The 14,699-nt window shown below is 36.3% G+C and overlaps 5 protein-coding genes across 5 annotated transcripts; 2 read left to right on the top strand and 3 right to left on the bottom strand.

The window, feature by feature from the left end:
- Positions 1–1,478: 1,478 nt before the first annotated feature.
- On the bottom strand, positions 1,479–1,895 carry LOC131806257 (histone H4). Its single transcript, XM_059130219.1, has one exon. The coding sequence runs from the start codon at positions 1,859–1,861 to the stop codon at positions 1,550–1,552; it is 312 nt and encodes a 103-aa protein (XP_058986202.1). The 5' UTR covers positions 1,862–1,895; the 3' UTR covers positions 1,479–1,549.
- Positions 1,896–4,498: 2,603 nt separating this feature from the next.
- LOC131806235 (histone H1-like) lies at positions 4,499–5,293 on the top strand. The gene has a single exon (XM_059130194.1). It carries the CDS (start codon positions 4,552–4,554, stop codon positions 5,233–5,235), a length of 684 nt encoding a protein of 227 aa, XP_058986177.1. The 5' UTR covers positions 4,499–4,551; the 3' UTR covers positions 5,236–5,293.
- A 775-nt stretch (positions 5,294–6,068) lies between these two features.
- Positions 6,069–6,611, bottom strand: LOC131806249 (histone H2B). Its single transcript, XM_059130210.1, has one exon. The coding sequence runs from the start codon at positions 6,480–6,482 to the stop codon at positions 6,108–6,110; it is 375 nt and encodes a 124-aa protein (XP_058986193.1). The 5' UTR covers positions 6,483–6,611; the 3' UTR covers positions 6,069–6,107.
- A 104-nt stretch (positions 6,612–6,715) lies between these two features.
- On the top strand, positions 6,716–7,222 carry LOC131806243 (histone H2A). The gene has a single exon (XM_059130202.1). The coding sequence runs from the start codon at positions 6,755–6,757 to the stop codon at positions 7,127–7,129; it is 375 nt and encodes a 124-aa protein (XP_058986185.1). The 5' UTR covers positions 6,716–6,754; the 3' UTR covers positions 7,130–7,222.
- A 1,431-nt stretch (positions 7,223–8,653) lies between these two features.
- LOC131806256 (histone H4) lies at positions 8,654–9,070 on the bottom strand. Its single transcript, XM_059130218.1, has one exon. The coding sequence runs from the start codon at positions 9,034–9,036 to the stop codon at positions 8,725–8,727; it is 312 nt and encodes a 103-aa protein (XP_058986201.1). The 5' UTR covers positions 9,037–9,070; the 3' UTR covers positions 8,654–8,724.
- Positions 9,071–14,699: the final 5,629 nt, after the last annotated feature.

Raw genomic sequence — 14,699 nt, 5'->3', positions numbered from 1 at the left:
ACCATCGTATAAATTCCATAGAAAAATCAACCAATCCGTCCTTTTCAGGACGACAAAAAATATTTGAAAAGAGAAAGAAAATTGCGTCAAGCTACATTTGTATGAAAAAAATAAAAATTCTCAATAATTTTGTATGAGACGTTGGCAGAATAACTGTTTTTCGTTGTCAGTTGGATATTTGTGTTGTCGTCGTTGTTGTTGTCTCTTATGATTTCAGGAATAGAGCGAGCGAGAGAGGAGAGATCGTGGCGTCACCAAATGAGTATGTATACTATGAGGAAGAAGAAGCATGTGGCAGTTGGTGGTGGCTTCGCAGTAATTTTATGTGAAAAAATCGTACCCCGGCGCATTCTTTGGGGAAGGCATAAAGTAGATGATTTGCAAGGGAATTTTGGCGGCAAAGTAGTGTTTTGGTGGAAATAAATGGACACATACATGAAAATAAAAGCGCATTGTGGTGCTATGGAAAATTTTAAACACAAAAAATAGAATAAAAGTAAAATAATGAAATGAAAATTAACGAAAATAATTAAATTAAATTAAAATAAGAAAATTTCAGAAAATAAAGGCAAATATTAATGAAATTTCAAAGAAATTTAAATGAAAATATTTGAAAATAATTTAAAGAAATTTGGAATAATAAACACATTTTATGAAAATAAAAGATACTTTAAATGAAATCAAAAATTTTTAAATTGATGAAAAGGAAATAAATTAAATAATTTTAAATTAATAATAATAATAATTTTAAATAAAACGAAAATGTGATTTTTAAAAAATAATGTAATGAAAAATTAAATTAATTGAAAATTAAATAAGAAAATTTAACATAAATAAAATAAAATTCATTTAATGAAGAACTTTTAAATAAAATTCAATGATTTTAATTTTCGGTAAAATTTTAAAGGAAATGATTAGTGAAAAATTTACAAATTTTTAATGAAATTTTTCGAAATAAAATAAATCAACGATCTATTTAATAAATATTTTCAACAATTTCAAATTAAATTTTGAGAAAACATTCAACAATGTTTAAAAAAAAAGTCAAAATGAAATTACTTTGCTACCACAGCATGGTCGTTCTTTAGTAATATCGACTAAATAATACCAATACATACATAAAGCGACGCTATGTTATACTCATATTATACGAAGAGGAAGAAGAAGAAGAAGTAAATGTGTTTAGCGATGTGAGTTGCCGACGGCATGTTTATGATCGGGAATAAAATAAGAGACATCGGTAAAAGAAGGCTTTCGGTGAAAATATTCTGGAGAAAATAGAAACGAGTAAGTATTTATATTTTTTTTATTTGATTTTTCACGACTTGTGAGAAAAAAATACGAGAAAGCTGAAAAAGAAAATTATTAGAAATTTTGACATAAAATCCCTATATTTCCTAAGGTAAGTGTTTATTTTTTATTTATTTTAATTTTAAAAAAAATAGTTTTCAACAAGAAAGTATCTCTTTTTTGATATATTTTGTGGTCCTGAAAAGGACCGATTGTTTTGTTGTAAAAAATATTTCTCCAAATTGCGTCAAGAATTTGTTTAACCGCCGAAACCGTACAAGGTACGGCCTTGTCTCTTCAAAGCATATACGACATCCATAGCGGTGACGGTTTTACGCTTAGCATGTTCGGTGTAGGTGACAGCATCACGAATAACGTTTTCCAAAAACACCTTCAGAACACCACGAGTTTCTTCGTAAATCAGGCCAGAGATACGTTTTACACCGCCACGACGAGCCAAACGTCTAATAGCTGGCTTGGTAATACCTTGGATGTTATCACGGAGCACTTTCCTGTGACGTTTAGCGCCACCTTTTCCCAAGCCTTTACCACCTTTACCACGACCAGTCATTTTTTCACTTTAGTTTATTTCACTTATCACTTCACGAACAGTTTGAGCACTAATGTTTTTTTCGGGCGATTCCGCTCGTATTTATACAAAATTTGAGGCTCTCTCCAACTATTGAACACACAAGTAAAGTATGTACAGTTATATGTGTGTGTGTACATTTGCCGTTAGTATTGTATGTTCTCTTTTGTGTGTGCGTGTACATTTGGTATACGGATAGGTAAGAATTCACTAACATATCAACCCCGAAAGTTGATGCTAACAGCACAATTTTCTATAAATACTCGTTTTCGTGGCGATGGCAACGTTATTACAGTGTCTACCGTGTTTGTGTGCATATCTCTAGTGAAGTGAAAAAAATTCAAGTGAAAAATGGCTCGTACTAAGCAAACTGCCCGTAAATCGACCGGTGGAAAGGCTCCCCGTAAACAACTAGCTACCAAAGCTGCCCGTAAGAGTGCCCCAGCCACCGGCGGTGTTAAGAAGCCTCATCGTTTCCGTCCTGGTACAGTTGCTTTGCGTGAAATCCGTCGTTACCAGAAGAGTACTGAATTGTTGATCCGCAAATTGCCCTTCCAACGTTTGGTTCGTGAAATCGCTCAAGATTTCAAAACTGACTTGCGTTTCCAGAGCTCTGCTGTTATGGCCTTGCAAGAAGCCAGTGAAGCCTACTTGGTTGGTCTTTTCGAAGATACTAACTTGTGCGCCATCCATGCTAAGCGTGTCACCATCATGCCTAAGGATATCCAATTGGCCAGACGTATTCGTGGAGAACGTGCTTAAATTCTTGACGTTTTAAAAGCAACAATTTTACAACAAAACAATCGGTCCTTTTCAGGACCACAAATATTTTATAAAAAAGAGATATTTTTTTACTCAATCTACAATTTTTAGTATTTTTTTGAAAAAAATAAAAATAATTTAGGGCTATGATTATTTTTCAACAATTAACATTTTTATAATAAAGATATATTTTTTGATGTTGTTTTTTTTTTCGTTGATGATTTTTCGACACTTTATTTTTTTATTTAATTTTTTTATTTTATTTTGATCGAATATTTTATTTTTTTAATTTTATTTGAATTTTTTGAATTATCCATTTTGATATTTTCCTTTAATTTGCAAAATTATTATCATTTTTGTACTCCCTCTTCGAAAAAAATGCTATGACTCATAAAAACAACCACCACATACATTTTGCTAACGGGATTTTTTTTTGTCCATTTTGTTTTTTTCCTTTTCCCGTTAAACAAAAAATTGCTCTCTTTATGATTTTTGGCGCGAAATTTGTCTATTTCTCTCATTTTATTCCCCTTCGATCATTTTTTTCTGTTGTGGACTATTCAATTTAACGGGAAAAAATTCTCTGCCTTTAATTTCTAAGAATTATTTCATGTGCATTTTAAAAATTTCCAGCTAAAATGTGCCCCACGTATTTAATTTTTTTCAGGAATGATGTATGAAATATGTTTTATTCCTTTTCAGCAACATTTTTAAATGTTTTAAACGCATTTTAAGAGATTTGTTTATGAATTTTCTCCGTATGGATTTACAAAATTATTTTTGCCCGATGTATTTGAAGAAATTGGTAATAATTTATTATTTTCAAAAATTGAAGAAGAAAATAATTGATTTGTTGATAATTTTGATGTAAAATATAATTAAAAGTATTATAAAAAGGAATTCCAATAATATCTACCTTTGAAGTTGATCGAAAATCATTTTTGTAAAACGCAATTAATTTCATGTCATTTCCAAGTGTTCTAGGTGATATTTGCCTGTAAAGAGGAATTTCTTTTTGGGAATATTTTTTCATAAAATTATCAAAAATTTGACAAAATGACGTAGAAAATGGCTTCTAATACTATTTTTAATAAATTTTAGAACAAATTATGTTAAATTTCATAAAAAATATTGCAAAATGAAAATACATAACCGTTTGTCACTGAATGCCTGTACATTGGTAGTATGAAGTATTCTGGGGATTTTGTAACTTTTCCCCGTAAATTATGACTTTTTGTGAATAATGTTATATTTTGATGTAAATATACAAATTCTGAAATGTTTTTTAAGAAATTTTTATAAAACTTATTAAGATTTGAGCTTTCAAATTTATTTCAAGAAAAACTTTTCTTCATTGAAATTATGCCAACAAGAGGATTTCTGCTGTCATAGACCACATAATAATTTCAATTTTTTCACATAGTAAAATATGAAATTTCATCGATATTTTTCTTTGATCCTAAAGTAAACATATCAGGCTACATTTTCAAAAAGAATTTTCAATTAAATTTTCATAAAAAATTTGATTTTTTTAAATTTTAGTTGGAAATTTGTGATTACATTTTTATAATCTGCCAAGTTAAACGTTTATAATTCACAAACGGCAAGTGATAATTACACCAAACTTTCTTTAAAACATAGCCTGAAATCTATACTTTAAAGGTATAAAACATTTTTAGTGAAAATTATCAAAGCTTCTTCAGGAAAATTTAATTTCTCCGAAAACTTTTGTAAAAAATTAAACACGCTTCCACACAATCTTTCGAAAAATTTACCAATTGACTACTATGCACATCTCATCTTTTCGATGTACCTACACTTTAGCTCGCCGCTAACAAAAATAATAGTACACATAAATTTGTGAGTGTATTTGTGTTAACAGTGAAATATAAACCAAACAGTGAATAACCATGTCTGACGCCGCCGTTGTTGAAGCCACCGCCTCCCCAGTTGCCGCTGTTGAGAAAAAGGCACCAAAAAAAGCCGCTGCCAAAGCAAAGAAGCCATCAGCTGCCCCTACCCACCCTCCAACCCAGCAAATGGTTGATGCCGCCATCAAGACCCTGAAGGAACGTGGAGGTTCATCATTGCCCGCCATCAAGAAATACTTGGCCAGCACCTACAAAGTAGATGCCCAAAAATTGGCCCCCTTCATCAAGAAGTACTTGAAAGGTGCCGTTGCCAGTGGAAAATTGATCCAAACTAAAGGTAAGGGTGCTTCTGGTTCATTCAAATTGTCTGCTTCGGCCTCTAAGGAACCCAAAGCCAAGACTGCTGAAAAGAAGAAGAAGGCCCCAGCCGCTGGTGATAAAAAGAAGAAGGCTGCCGCCCCTAAAAAGGCCGCTGGTGAGAAGAAGGCAGCTGCCAAAAAACCCTCTGCCGCCAAGAAGACCGCTGAAAAGAAGAAGGCCGACAAAACAAAGGCAAAGGCTGCCAAGAAAACCGGTACAGTTAAAGCTAAACCAGCAAAGACCGCCGCCAAAGCATCTGCCACTAAACCAAAGGCACCCAAGGCAAAAACTGCAGCTGCTAAGCCCAAAAAAGCCGCAGCAGCAAAGAAGCCAGCTGCTAAGAAAACCGCCGCCAAGAAGTAATTTTTCCCAGAAAGATTACTTTTTCCACAATATTTTCGATATTCGAAAACATACTATCTAACAGCCCTTTTCAGGGCTACAAATTAAATTAAAAAAGAGAAAAATATTTATTTTCAACAGTTATCGTATATATTTGTAACCTAAATAAATAAGTAAATTTGTACACGTGTTTCATTTTGGGAAAAAAATTACTTTCGCTAATTACTGTTCTTATTAGGTAATTTTATTGAGCCAATATAATCGTGGACGCCACTGGATTATTTTTTAACCCAGGTCATAAAAGATAATAAAATATTTAAAATTTTTCCTAATTACCCACAGGTCATAATTCTCGAAAATCCCCATAATTTGGTCATTTTTATAATTTCTACTTAATTTTGAAAAATTTGATATTTTCATATTCTCTGTTAAATTTCACGAATTTCATCCAAAAATGACATTTTGGCAAAATATTTACATTTTCCATCAATACATTTTTTCCTTTGAAAATTTCTGCCTCAGCCTTATATTTCGTTGCTTTGCCGTTGTGCTGTATCAAAATGCTCACACATACATGATGCCCATTCGATGTTGATCAACGACGGCAAGGCAAATCACCACTAACACACGCACACATGCACGACGACGATGGCTGTTATAGCATATCGCACAAGCAATGGCTAAACATAGGCACATATGCGAGTTAGCTAAATGCATGGAAAAATCATTGTATAGAGAAAAATATATTTCCTATGGAATTTTATTCGTTTATTACTAAATAATGATAAATTGTAGCTTCAACAAAATATGATCTCTTTTGAAATGTTTTTTGTGGCCCTGAAAAGGGCCTTTTAAGGTAGTATTTCGACGCAAAATGAAAAATATCAAGACATTTACTTGGAGCTGGTGTATTTAGTAACAGCCTTGGTACCTTCACTGACGGCGTGCTTAGCCAATTCACCGGGCAACAATAGACGGACGGCGGTCTGGATTTCCCGACTGGTGATGGTCGAGCGCTTGTTGTAGTGGGCCAAACGAGAGGCTTCGGCGGCAATACGTTCGAAGATATCGTTGACGAAACTGTTCATGATGCTCATGGCCTTGGAGGAGATACCGGTGTCGGGATGGACTTGCTTCAACACTTTGTAAATGTAGATAGCGTAACTCTCCTTACGCTTGGTACGTCTCTTCGACTTATCGCCCTTGGTAATGTTCTTTTGGGCTTTGCCGGCCTTCTTTGCTGCTTTACCACTGGTTTTAGGAGGCATTTTCACTTATTATTTTTTTTTGAATCACACAAACACTTTTAACACTGTTCACAAATGATAACCAAAACGGCCAGCTATACAGAATTTGTAGATTGTAGTCGACAAGAATTTCAGGTAGTCACAGCTAGCAGGCACACACAAGGCAAACCACCCCATTATTGAAGAAATGTGTGTGTGAGAAAAGTATAAATAGCACGTTTCGGCCCGAAAATTTTTATCATTTGTGTTTTTCAGTGCTTAAGTGAAGTGTTCAAAACTAAAATAAAGTGAAAATGTCTGGTCGTGGTAAAGGTGGCAAAGTTAAGGGAAAGGCAAAGTCCCGTTCCAATCGTGCTGGTCTTCAATTCCCCGTCGGTCGTATCCATCGTCTGTTGCGCAAAGGCAACTATGCTGAGCGTGTTGGTGCCGGTGCTCCCGTCTATTTAGCCGCTGTCATGGAATATTTGGCTGCTGAAGTCTTGGAATTGGCTGGCAATGCTGCCCGTGACAACAAGAAGACTCGTATCATTCCCCGTCACTTGCAATTGGCCATCCGTAACGACGAAGAATTGAACAAATTGCTGTCTGGCGTTACCATTGCCCAAGGTGGTGTATTGCCAAACATCCAAGCTGTTCTCTTGCCCAAGAAGACCGAAAAGAAAGCCTAAATTATTTCGAAAGGTATTATGGAATGAAAAAAGAAGAAGAATACAGACCATCGTATAAATTCCATAGAAAAATCAACCAATCCGTCCTTTTCAGGACGACAAAAAATATTTGAAAAGAGAAAGAAAATTGCGTCAAGCTACATTTGTATGAAAAAAATAAAAATTCTCAATAATTTTGTATGAGACGTTGGCAGAATAACTGTTTTTCGTTGTCAGTTGGATATTTGTGTTGTCGTCGTTGTTGTTGTCTCTTATGATTTCAGGAATAGAGCGAGCGAGAGAGGAGAGATCGTGGCGTCACCAAATGAGTATGTATACTATGAGGAAGAAGAAGCATGTGGCAGTTGGTGGTGGCTTCGCAGTAATTTTATGTGAAAAAATCGTACCCCGGCGCATTCTTTGGGGAAGGCATAAAGTAGATGATTTGCAAGGGAATTTTGGCGGCAAAGTAGTGTTTTGGTGGAAATAAATGGACACATACATGAAAATAAAAGCGCATTGTGGTGCTATGGAAAATTTTAAACACAAAAAATAGAATAAAAGTAAAATAATGAAATGAAAATTAACGAAAATAATTAAATTAAATTAAAATAAGAAAATTTCAGAAAATAAAGGCAAATATTAATGAAATTTCAAAGAAATTTAAATGAAAATATTTGAAAATAATTTAAAGAAATTTGGAATAATAAACACATTTTATGAAAATAAAAGATACTTTAAATGAAATCAAAAATTTTTAAATTGATGAAAAGGAAATAAATTAAATAATTTTAAATTAATAATAATAATAATTTTAAATAAAACGAAAATGTGATTTTTAAAAAATAATGTAATGAAAAATTAAATTAATTGAAAATTAAATAAGAAAATTTAACATAAATAAAATAAAATTCATTTAATGAAGAACTTTTAAATAAAATTCAATGATTTTAATTTTCGGTAAAATTTTAAAGGAAATGATTAGTGAAAAATTTACAAATTTTTAATGAAATTTTTCGAAATAAAATAAATCAACGATCTATTTAATAAATATTTTCAACAATTTCAAATTAAATTTTGAGAAAACATTCAACAATGTTTAAAAAAAAAGTCAAAATGAAATTACTTTGCTACCACAGCATGGTCGTTCTTTAGTAATATCGACTAAATAATACCAATACATACATAAAGCGACGCTATGTTATACTCATATTATACGAAGAGGAAGAAGAAGAAGAAGTAAATGTGTTTAGCGATGTGAGTTGCCGACGGCATGTTTATGATCGGGAATAAAATAAGAGACATCGGTAAAAGAAGGCTTTCGGTGAAAATATTCTGGAGAAAATAGAAACGAGTAAGTATTTATATTTTTTTTATTTGATTTTTCACGACTTGTGAGAAAAAAATACGAGAAAGCTGAAAAAGAAAATTATTAGAAATTTTGACATAAAATCCCTATATTTCCTAAGGTAAGTGTTTATTTTTTATTTATTTTAATTTTAAAAAAAATAGTTTTCAACAAGAAAGTATCTCTTTTTTGATATATTTTGTGGTCCTGAAAAGGACCGATTGTTTTGTTGTAAAAAATATTTCTCCAAATTGCGTCAAGAATTTGTTTAACCGCCGAAACCGTACAAGGTACGGCCTTGTCTCTTCAAAGCATATACGACATCCATAGCGGTGACGGTTTTACGCTTAGCATGTTCGGTGTAGGTGACAGCATCACGAATAACGTTTTCCAAAAACACCTTCAGAACACCACGAGTTTCTTCGTAAATCAGGCCAGAGATACGTTTTACACCGCCACGACGAGCCAAACGTCTAATAGCTGGCTTGGTAATACCTTGGATGTTATCACGGAGCACTTTCCTGTGACGTTTAGCGCCACCTTTTCCCAAGCCTTTACCACCTTTACCACGACCAGTCATTTTTTCACTTTAGTTTATTTCACTTATCACTTCACGAACAGTTTGAGCACTAATGTTTTTTTCGGGCGATTCCGCTCGTATTTATACAAAATTTGAGGCTCTCTCCAACTATTGAACACACAAGTAAAGTATGTACAGTTATATGTGTGTGTGTACATTTGCCGTTAGTATTGTATGTTCTCTTTTGTGTGTGCGTGTACATTTGGTATACGGATAGGTAAGAATTCACTAACATATCAACCCCGAAAGTTGATGCTAACAGCACAATTTTCTATAAATACTCGTTTTCGTGGCGATGGCAACGTTTCGTTCAGTCTGTGTTGTGTGTTCAAACAGTGAAGTTGACTAGCGGAGAAAATTAAATTGTGTTTGTGTGTCTGTGCGTTTGAAAAACATCTACAACAGTGCGTTTTGTTCTCCTCTGTGTTTGGCTCACAATAGCTTATATTTACCCCTGTCGTCAAATACTAAGGTTGTTTGCCCGTCGGCGCGCCATCTAGTGGTTACCAATACCCACTATGCCAGCCGATGGAGCATTGAAATCATCTGGTAACTCTATATCCGTTACCGACATGGCAATGCCGATGGTATGTGTCTCGGCTAAAAAAAGGGATGACATGCAAAAGGTCGACGCTGTGAATACTTTTTGCGAACCTGCGGAAATGGCCGATACTACAAAAAAATTGTGTACATCCGCTATGGCCCTAGCTAAGGCGAGCACAATGGATTGTGCTATTCACAATAATAGTGAAATGTCCGATGGTTCGGACATTGGAACAACTAGTGGCGGATATCAAGTTGTGATTTCTAATAAACACCGAAAAAGAAAGATAAAAAGGTGTAATAGCAATAGTGACCCGTCCTCTGAATCAGCAAAAATGAATGCTTTGATTCAGCAGCTTCAAAAGGACTTATCAAAAGCACATGAAGAAAATCGTGCACTGATGGCGAAACTTGACGCTGTCATCAAGTCTCAGGATGATACAGCTCGTAAGCTATCCCTATCCCATGCTCGAGAAATGAGTTTCCATCGCACTATAGCCGACTTGCAGAGAAAGCTAGATATTCAAATGGGTGTTTTACAACCAAAACCACCATTCAATCTCTCCCCTCCATCAAATTTAATGGATCCTGCTGGCTCCCAGCCTATTGTGAATGTCGCCAATCTTCAACAGAAGGAAGATTGGGCTGCCGAGGTAGCCGAAGACCTTGGTATGGCGATTGACTTGATGCCCCAGCCTGTAAATATGGATGTATCCCAAGGGGCAATTCCAAAAAAGAACCCGGTTCCGGAGGAAGTTATTCCACATAAGAAAGTGACGAAACGAGCTAACCTGAAGAATAGCGACGCAGAGGCTGCTGTTGGTACCAAGATGTCATCACCTAGTACAAGAAATCCTGTTGGCAAATCCATGCCAGCGTTTACTATTTATGATGTAGGAGTAAAAGAAATATCGGGAATCCTCAACCAAAGGTTTAACTCAGGTGAGTTCTCTATCTCCTATATTCGCCCATCCTTGTTATCCCTTAAGGTTAAGGGTCTTAAAACTTATGAGGATGTTAAACAGCTGCTAGTCGATCGTGGCTATAAGTTCCACACCCATACTCCGAGAGCGTTGTTGCCCTACATGCTGGTGATAGAAAATCTTAGCAATGAATTTTCTAATGACGAGGTGAAGGATTTTCTTCAAAATAGGGTATCCTTTCCTATTGAAGTGTTAGGTGTATCTAATGTTTCCCCTAATAAATGGCTTCTTCGAGTTTCAAAACAAACTGATATTTTGAGCTTGTATAACCTCAGGAGAATTTTAGATTGTGACATTAGAATTAAAAAAGACAAAGGTCGTGAGTTCATACTTTGCTTTAATTGTCAGCGTCCGGGTCATGTCGCAATCAACTGTACAATGCCCCCCCGCTGCAACAAATGTCTGGATAGTCATCCTTCCTCAAAATGTCCCATTCCTTCCAAGGAAAATGAAGTTTTTGTGGACAATGTTGACTCTGTTTCAGGTAAAATTACCAAAACCCCCCTGCATGTAGTCAGCTGTGTGAACTGCAATAAAGTCGGTCATACAGCTTCATCCCGCGATTGCCCACGCAGATTGGCTATTATCGCTAGAAAAGCAAAAAATCGAGCTGATGCCCAAGCAAAAATTGAAGCCCGTTCCCAAAGGATCTCACTTTTGCGGGAAGGGGTAACATTTGCGGCTTCTTTGGGTAAAAATACGTCTCCGAATGTTGTTGCACCTAGAAATAATAGAGAATCTGTTGCTTCAGCCCCAAACGTATTGAATGCCGGAGTAAATGCTACAAATATAATTCAATTTTTTGGTACCGATTATGGAAAGAAATGTGAGAAAGCTAGACAATTTGGACCTATTTTCACAGAAATAAAAAATAAAGCGGGATTAGATGCAGCAATGTCTGCATGGCTTCTATGTATAGCTGGGGATGTTCAATTTTAAAATTGTGCTTCTAAATGCGAACTCACTCGTCTCTTTAACCAAGAGACATTACCTTAAAGCTTTTATTAAGGAAAGACAACCTGATGTTCTTCTTGTGACTGAGCATAAGCTTACACCATCACATAGATTTTGTTTAGAAGGTTTTAGATGTTTCTTTCAATACAGGGAATGTGGTGGTGGAGGCGGGACTGCGGTGTTTATTAAAGACAAATACCACTGCGGTCACGTCTCCAGCACCACGGGCGAGGTTGAATCGTGTCTGGTGAGAACCCTTAGGGATGATGGTTCCATCTTGTACCTCGCTGCTGTATATTGTCGCCCTGGGAATAATTTCCAGGTGTCTGATCTGCAGCCTTTATTTGACCTATCCCTAATGGGAGAGGTCCTTATTGGAGGAGATTTAAATGCCAAACATACGTCATGGGGTGGCACTGAAATTAATGCTAGGGGTAGAGCCTTGGCTAATTATCTGATAGATTGTCCAAATCTCCACATCTTCTCCTCTGACAGTCCCACAAGACCTAATTCGGGATTGGGTTCATACATTGATGTATTCATACGATCCCCAGGTTTGTCCTTATTAGGAGGTATCAATATGGCCAATGCCCTAGATTTTGAATCGGACCATAGGGCCCTGGAGATAATTCTTGATCTTGGTGACTTAAGAAACAGGGAAACTAGGAGCTTTTATAATTTTGACAAAATGAATGTCAACCGTTTTCAAAACAAAGTCCGACAAGGTCTTTCCGAAATTTGTTTGCCTATCGACAGAAATGTCTCCATCCAAGACATTGACTCGACTGTCAAGCACTTGGAAGGTGTTTTTAGAAACGCGATTGACGCTTCTGTTCCCCGTGTTAAATCGAAGTGTAAGGTATTAGGAGACCTCCCCCCACGAATTCTGAATTTTATAAAAGAACGAAGAAGAATCAGCCGAACTTTACGCAGATCTAATGATCCATCCCTGATAAACGTTTTAAAAGCGGATATCAAGAACTTAGATAGGATAATAGCTGATTCCATTCGTATTTTTGAAGAAGAGCGCTTCCAAAATTTCCTTGGAAGCATCACTGTAAACAATAGAACCTTTGGGAAGATTAAAGCCGCGGCAGGAGTTGCTTATAAAGATAATGTAGGAAATTTACGTAAACCTGATGGCTCATTCATTGTGGAAGACAGTCTTAAAGCTGAGGCTCTAGCGGATCGACTTGAGAACGCCCTTGGATCCACTGATGTGTTAGTTGACGCTTCTGTCCGCAGCTCCATAAATAGCGCTATTGGAGATTTTGAAGACCAGTCACCTATGATCAACTTCTCCGGTACATTCACAGCCGATGGGTCTGCTATTGATAATTTCGATAGATGGACGAATGCAGGTTTTGTTTCACCTAGCGAGGTTGGCGAAGCGCTTGCGAGAAGACCGGCGCGAAAATCATGTGGTTTAGACAGAATCCCAGACACAGCCCTAAAAAGAGCTGGCTCTGTCCTTTTTGGGTTCCTGTCTATACTCTTTAACCATTCTTTTAATTTGGGGTACTTTCCAAAACCCTGGAAAAAGGCTATGGTTATTCCCATTTTAAAAAAGGGTTCTGCGCCGTCGGACTGTGGGAGCTATCGTCCCATTTCGATGCTGTCAGCATTCGGAAAGCTGTATGAATCTATTATACTTAAAAGACTCAGGAAGTTTGTTGAGGACAAAAGAATTCTAAAAGATTCTCAATTTGGTTTTAGGGCTAGACATTCTACGTCCCACGCCCTTACTGTCCTGACCTCTTTTATAATTAAGGGTTTTGATCGTAGATATGGAACCATAGCTGTTGGACTCGATTTTGCTAGGGCGTTTGATTCTGTGTGGCATGGGGGTATCTTGTTCAAATTAAAAGAATTTGGTTGTGATGCTCAAACTTGCAGATTAGTGGCAAGCTTCCTTCGGGGTAGGAGTTTCAAACTGAAAGTGGGAGACCACCTTTCCACTGAGAGATCGGTCCGAGCAGGTGTTCCCCAGGGATCTCTGCTGGGTCCCATTCTCTATAACATCTTCGTTAGTGACATGCCCGAACCACCCCAGGGGGGCTTGCTACTTCTGTATGCGGATGACGTTATCTTAGCAATGTCCGGACCTAGGGCGACATCTCTTTCTTCCCGCCTGAATACTTGGCTTGAGGACTTACATAGATACTTCTCTATGTGGGGCCTCAAACTAAACGTTGACAAATGTACGGCAATAGTATTCAAAGGTAAACCACGAGTCGTTTTCCCTAATTTCAGATCCTTCCACCCTATACTTAAAGTGGGGGACGAAATAATTCCTGTAAAGGATAAAATCAGATATTTGGGAGTTATCCTCTGTGAGAAACTAGAATTTATCAGGCACGTGGATTTTATACTTGAACGTGCGAAAAAAATGTATTTTGCATATCAGGGTGTGCTTCGACATAACGGTGGCCTTTCAAATTCCATTAAATTTCTTTTGTACAAACAGGTAATTAGACCCATAGTTTCCTATGCTTTTCCGGTATGGTTCCCCATTTCGTCGAGCCAGATGGAGAGACTTAGGAGATGGGAAAGGGCTATTTTAAACTATTGTCTAGGGCTGAGACCATCTATCAGATCTGATGGGTCAATTAGAAAGCCATCTTGTAGGGCAACATATGACACGGCTGGCATTGAGCGGATTGATCGGTTCCTCATGAGGGGGGCCTTGAACTTTGTACAGGGTGCACGGCAGCTGGAGAATAATTTGGTTGAGGATTCCCTGTATTGCCCATATGATGCAGAGGCTCTGCGCTCAAGAAAGCACTTCCCGCCAGGGTCTCTATCTAAACTCCTCGAAGAAGGTCTTTTATATAACGATGTAGATGAACTGTTATTTTACCACAGGAGGTATAATTCCATGAATATCGCTGATACCGTATATAAAACGACTCAGTAATCTTTGTAAATATTATTTTTCTTAGACCTAGTTTTTAATTAGATAGTAAGTAGTCTATAAGTTAATATAGTTTATTTTTTAATATTACCATGTCCTTGCCCTTTTTTACATTGATTTTTTTTGGGGTTTCTGAATTTTGAATTTTGTATTTAATTTTTTGTATAATTGCCGCTGGCAGATTTCTGCAGCGTTTTAATATACTTATAGTAGATAGCGAATAGCCATATGTTTATTTTATTCCTAATTTAGCAGTAAGTCATGCTGTA

This window comes from Musca domestica, unplaced genomic scaffold, assembly GCF_030504385.1.
Source record: "Musca domestica strain aabys unplaced genomic scaffold, Musca_domestica.polishedcontigs.V.1.1 7, whole genome shotgun sequence".
Lineage (NCBI taxonomy): Eukaryota > Metazoa > Arthropoda > Insecta > Diptera > Muscidae > Musca > Musca domestica.
This window is presented reverse-complemented; position numbering and strand designations above follow the sequence as displayed.

Bases quoted from the DNA above. Each gene is read 5' to 3' on its own strand.
- LOC131806257 (XM_059130219.1), bottom strand. From the start codon at position 1,861: ATGACTGGTCGTGGTAAAGGTGGTAAAGGCTTGGGAAAAGGTGGCGCT.
- LOC131806235 (XM_059130194.1), top strand. From the start codon at position 4,552: ATGTCTGACGCCGCCGTTGTTGAAGCCACCGCCTCCCCAGTTGCCGCT.
- LOC131806249 (XM_059130210.1), bottom strand. From the start codon at position 6,482: ATGCCTCCTAAAACCAGTGGTAAAGCAGCAAAGAAGGCCGGCAAAGCC.
- LOC131806243 (XM_059130202.1), top strand. From the start codon at position 6,755: ATGTCTGGTCGTGGTAAAGGTGGCAAAGTTAAGGGAAAGGCAAAGTCC.
- LOC131806256 (XM_059130218.1), bottom strand. From the start codon at position 9,036: ATGACTGGTCGTGGTAAAGGTGGTAAAGGCTTGGGAAAAGGTGGCGCT.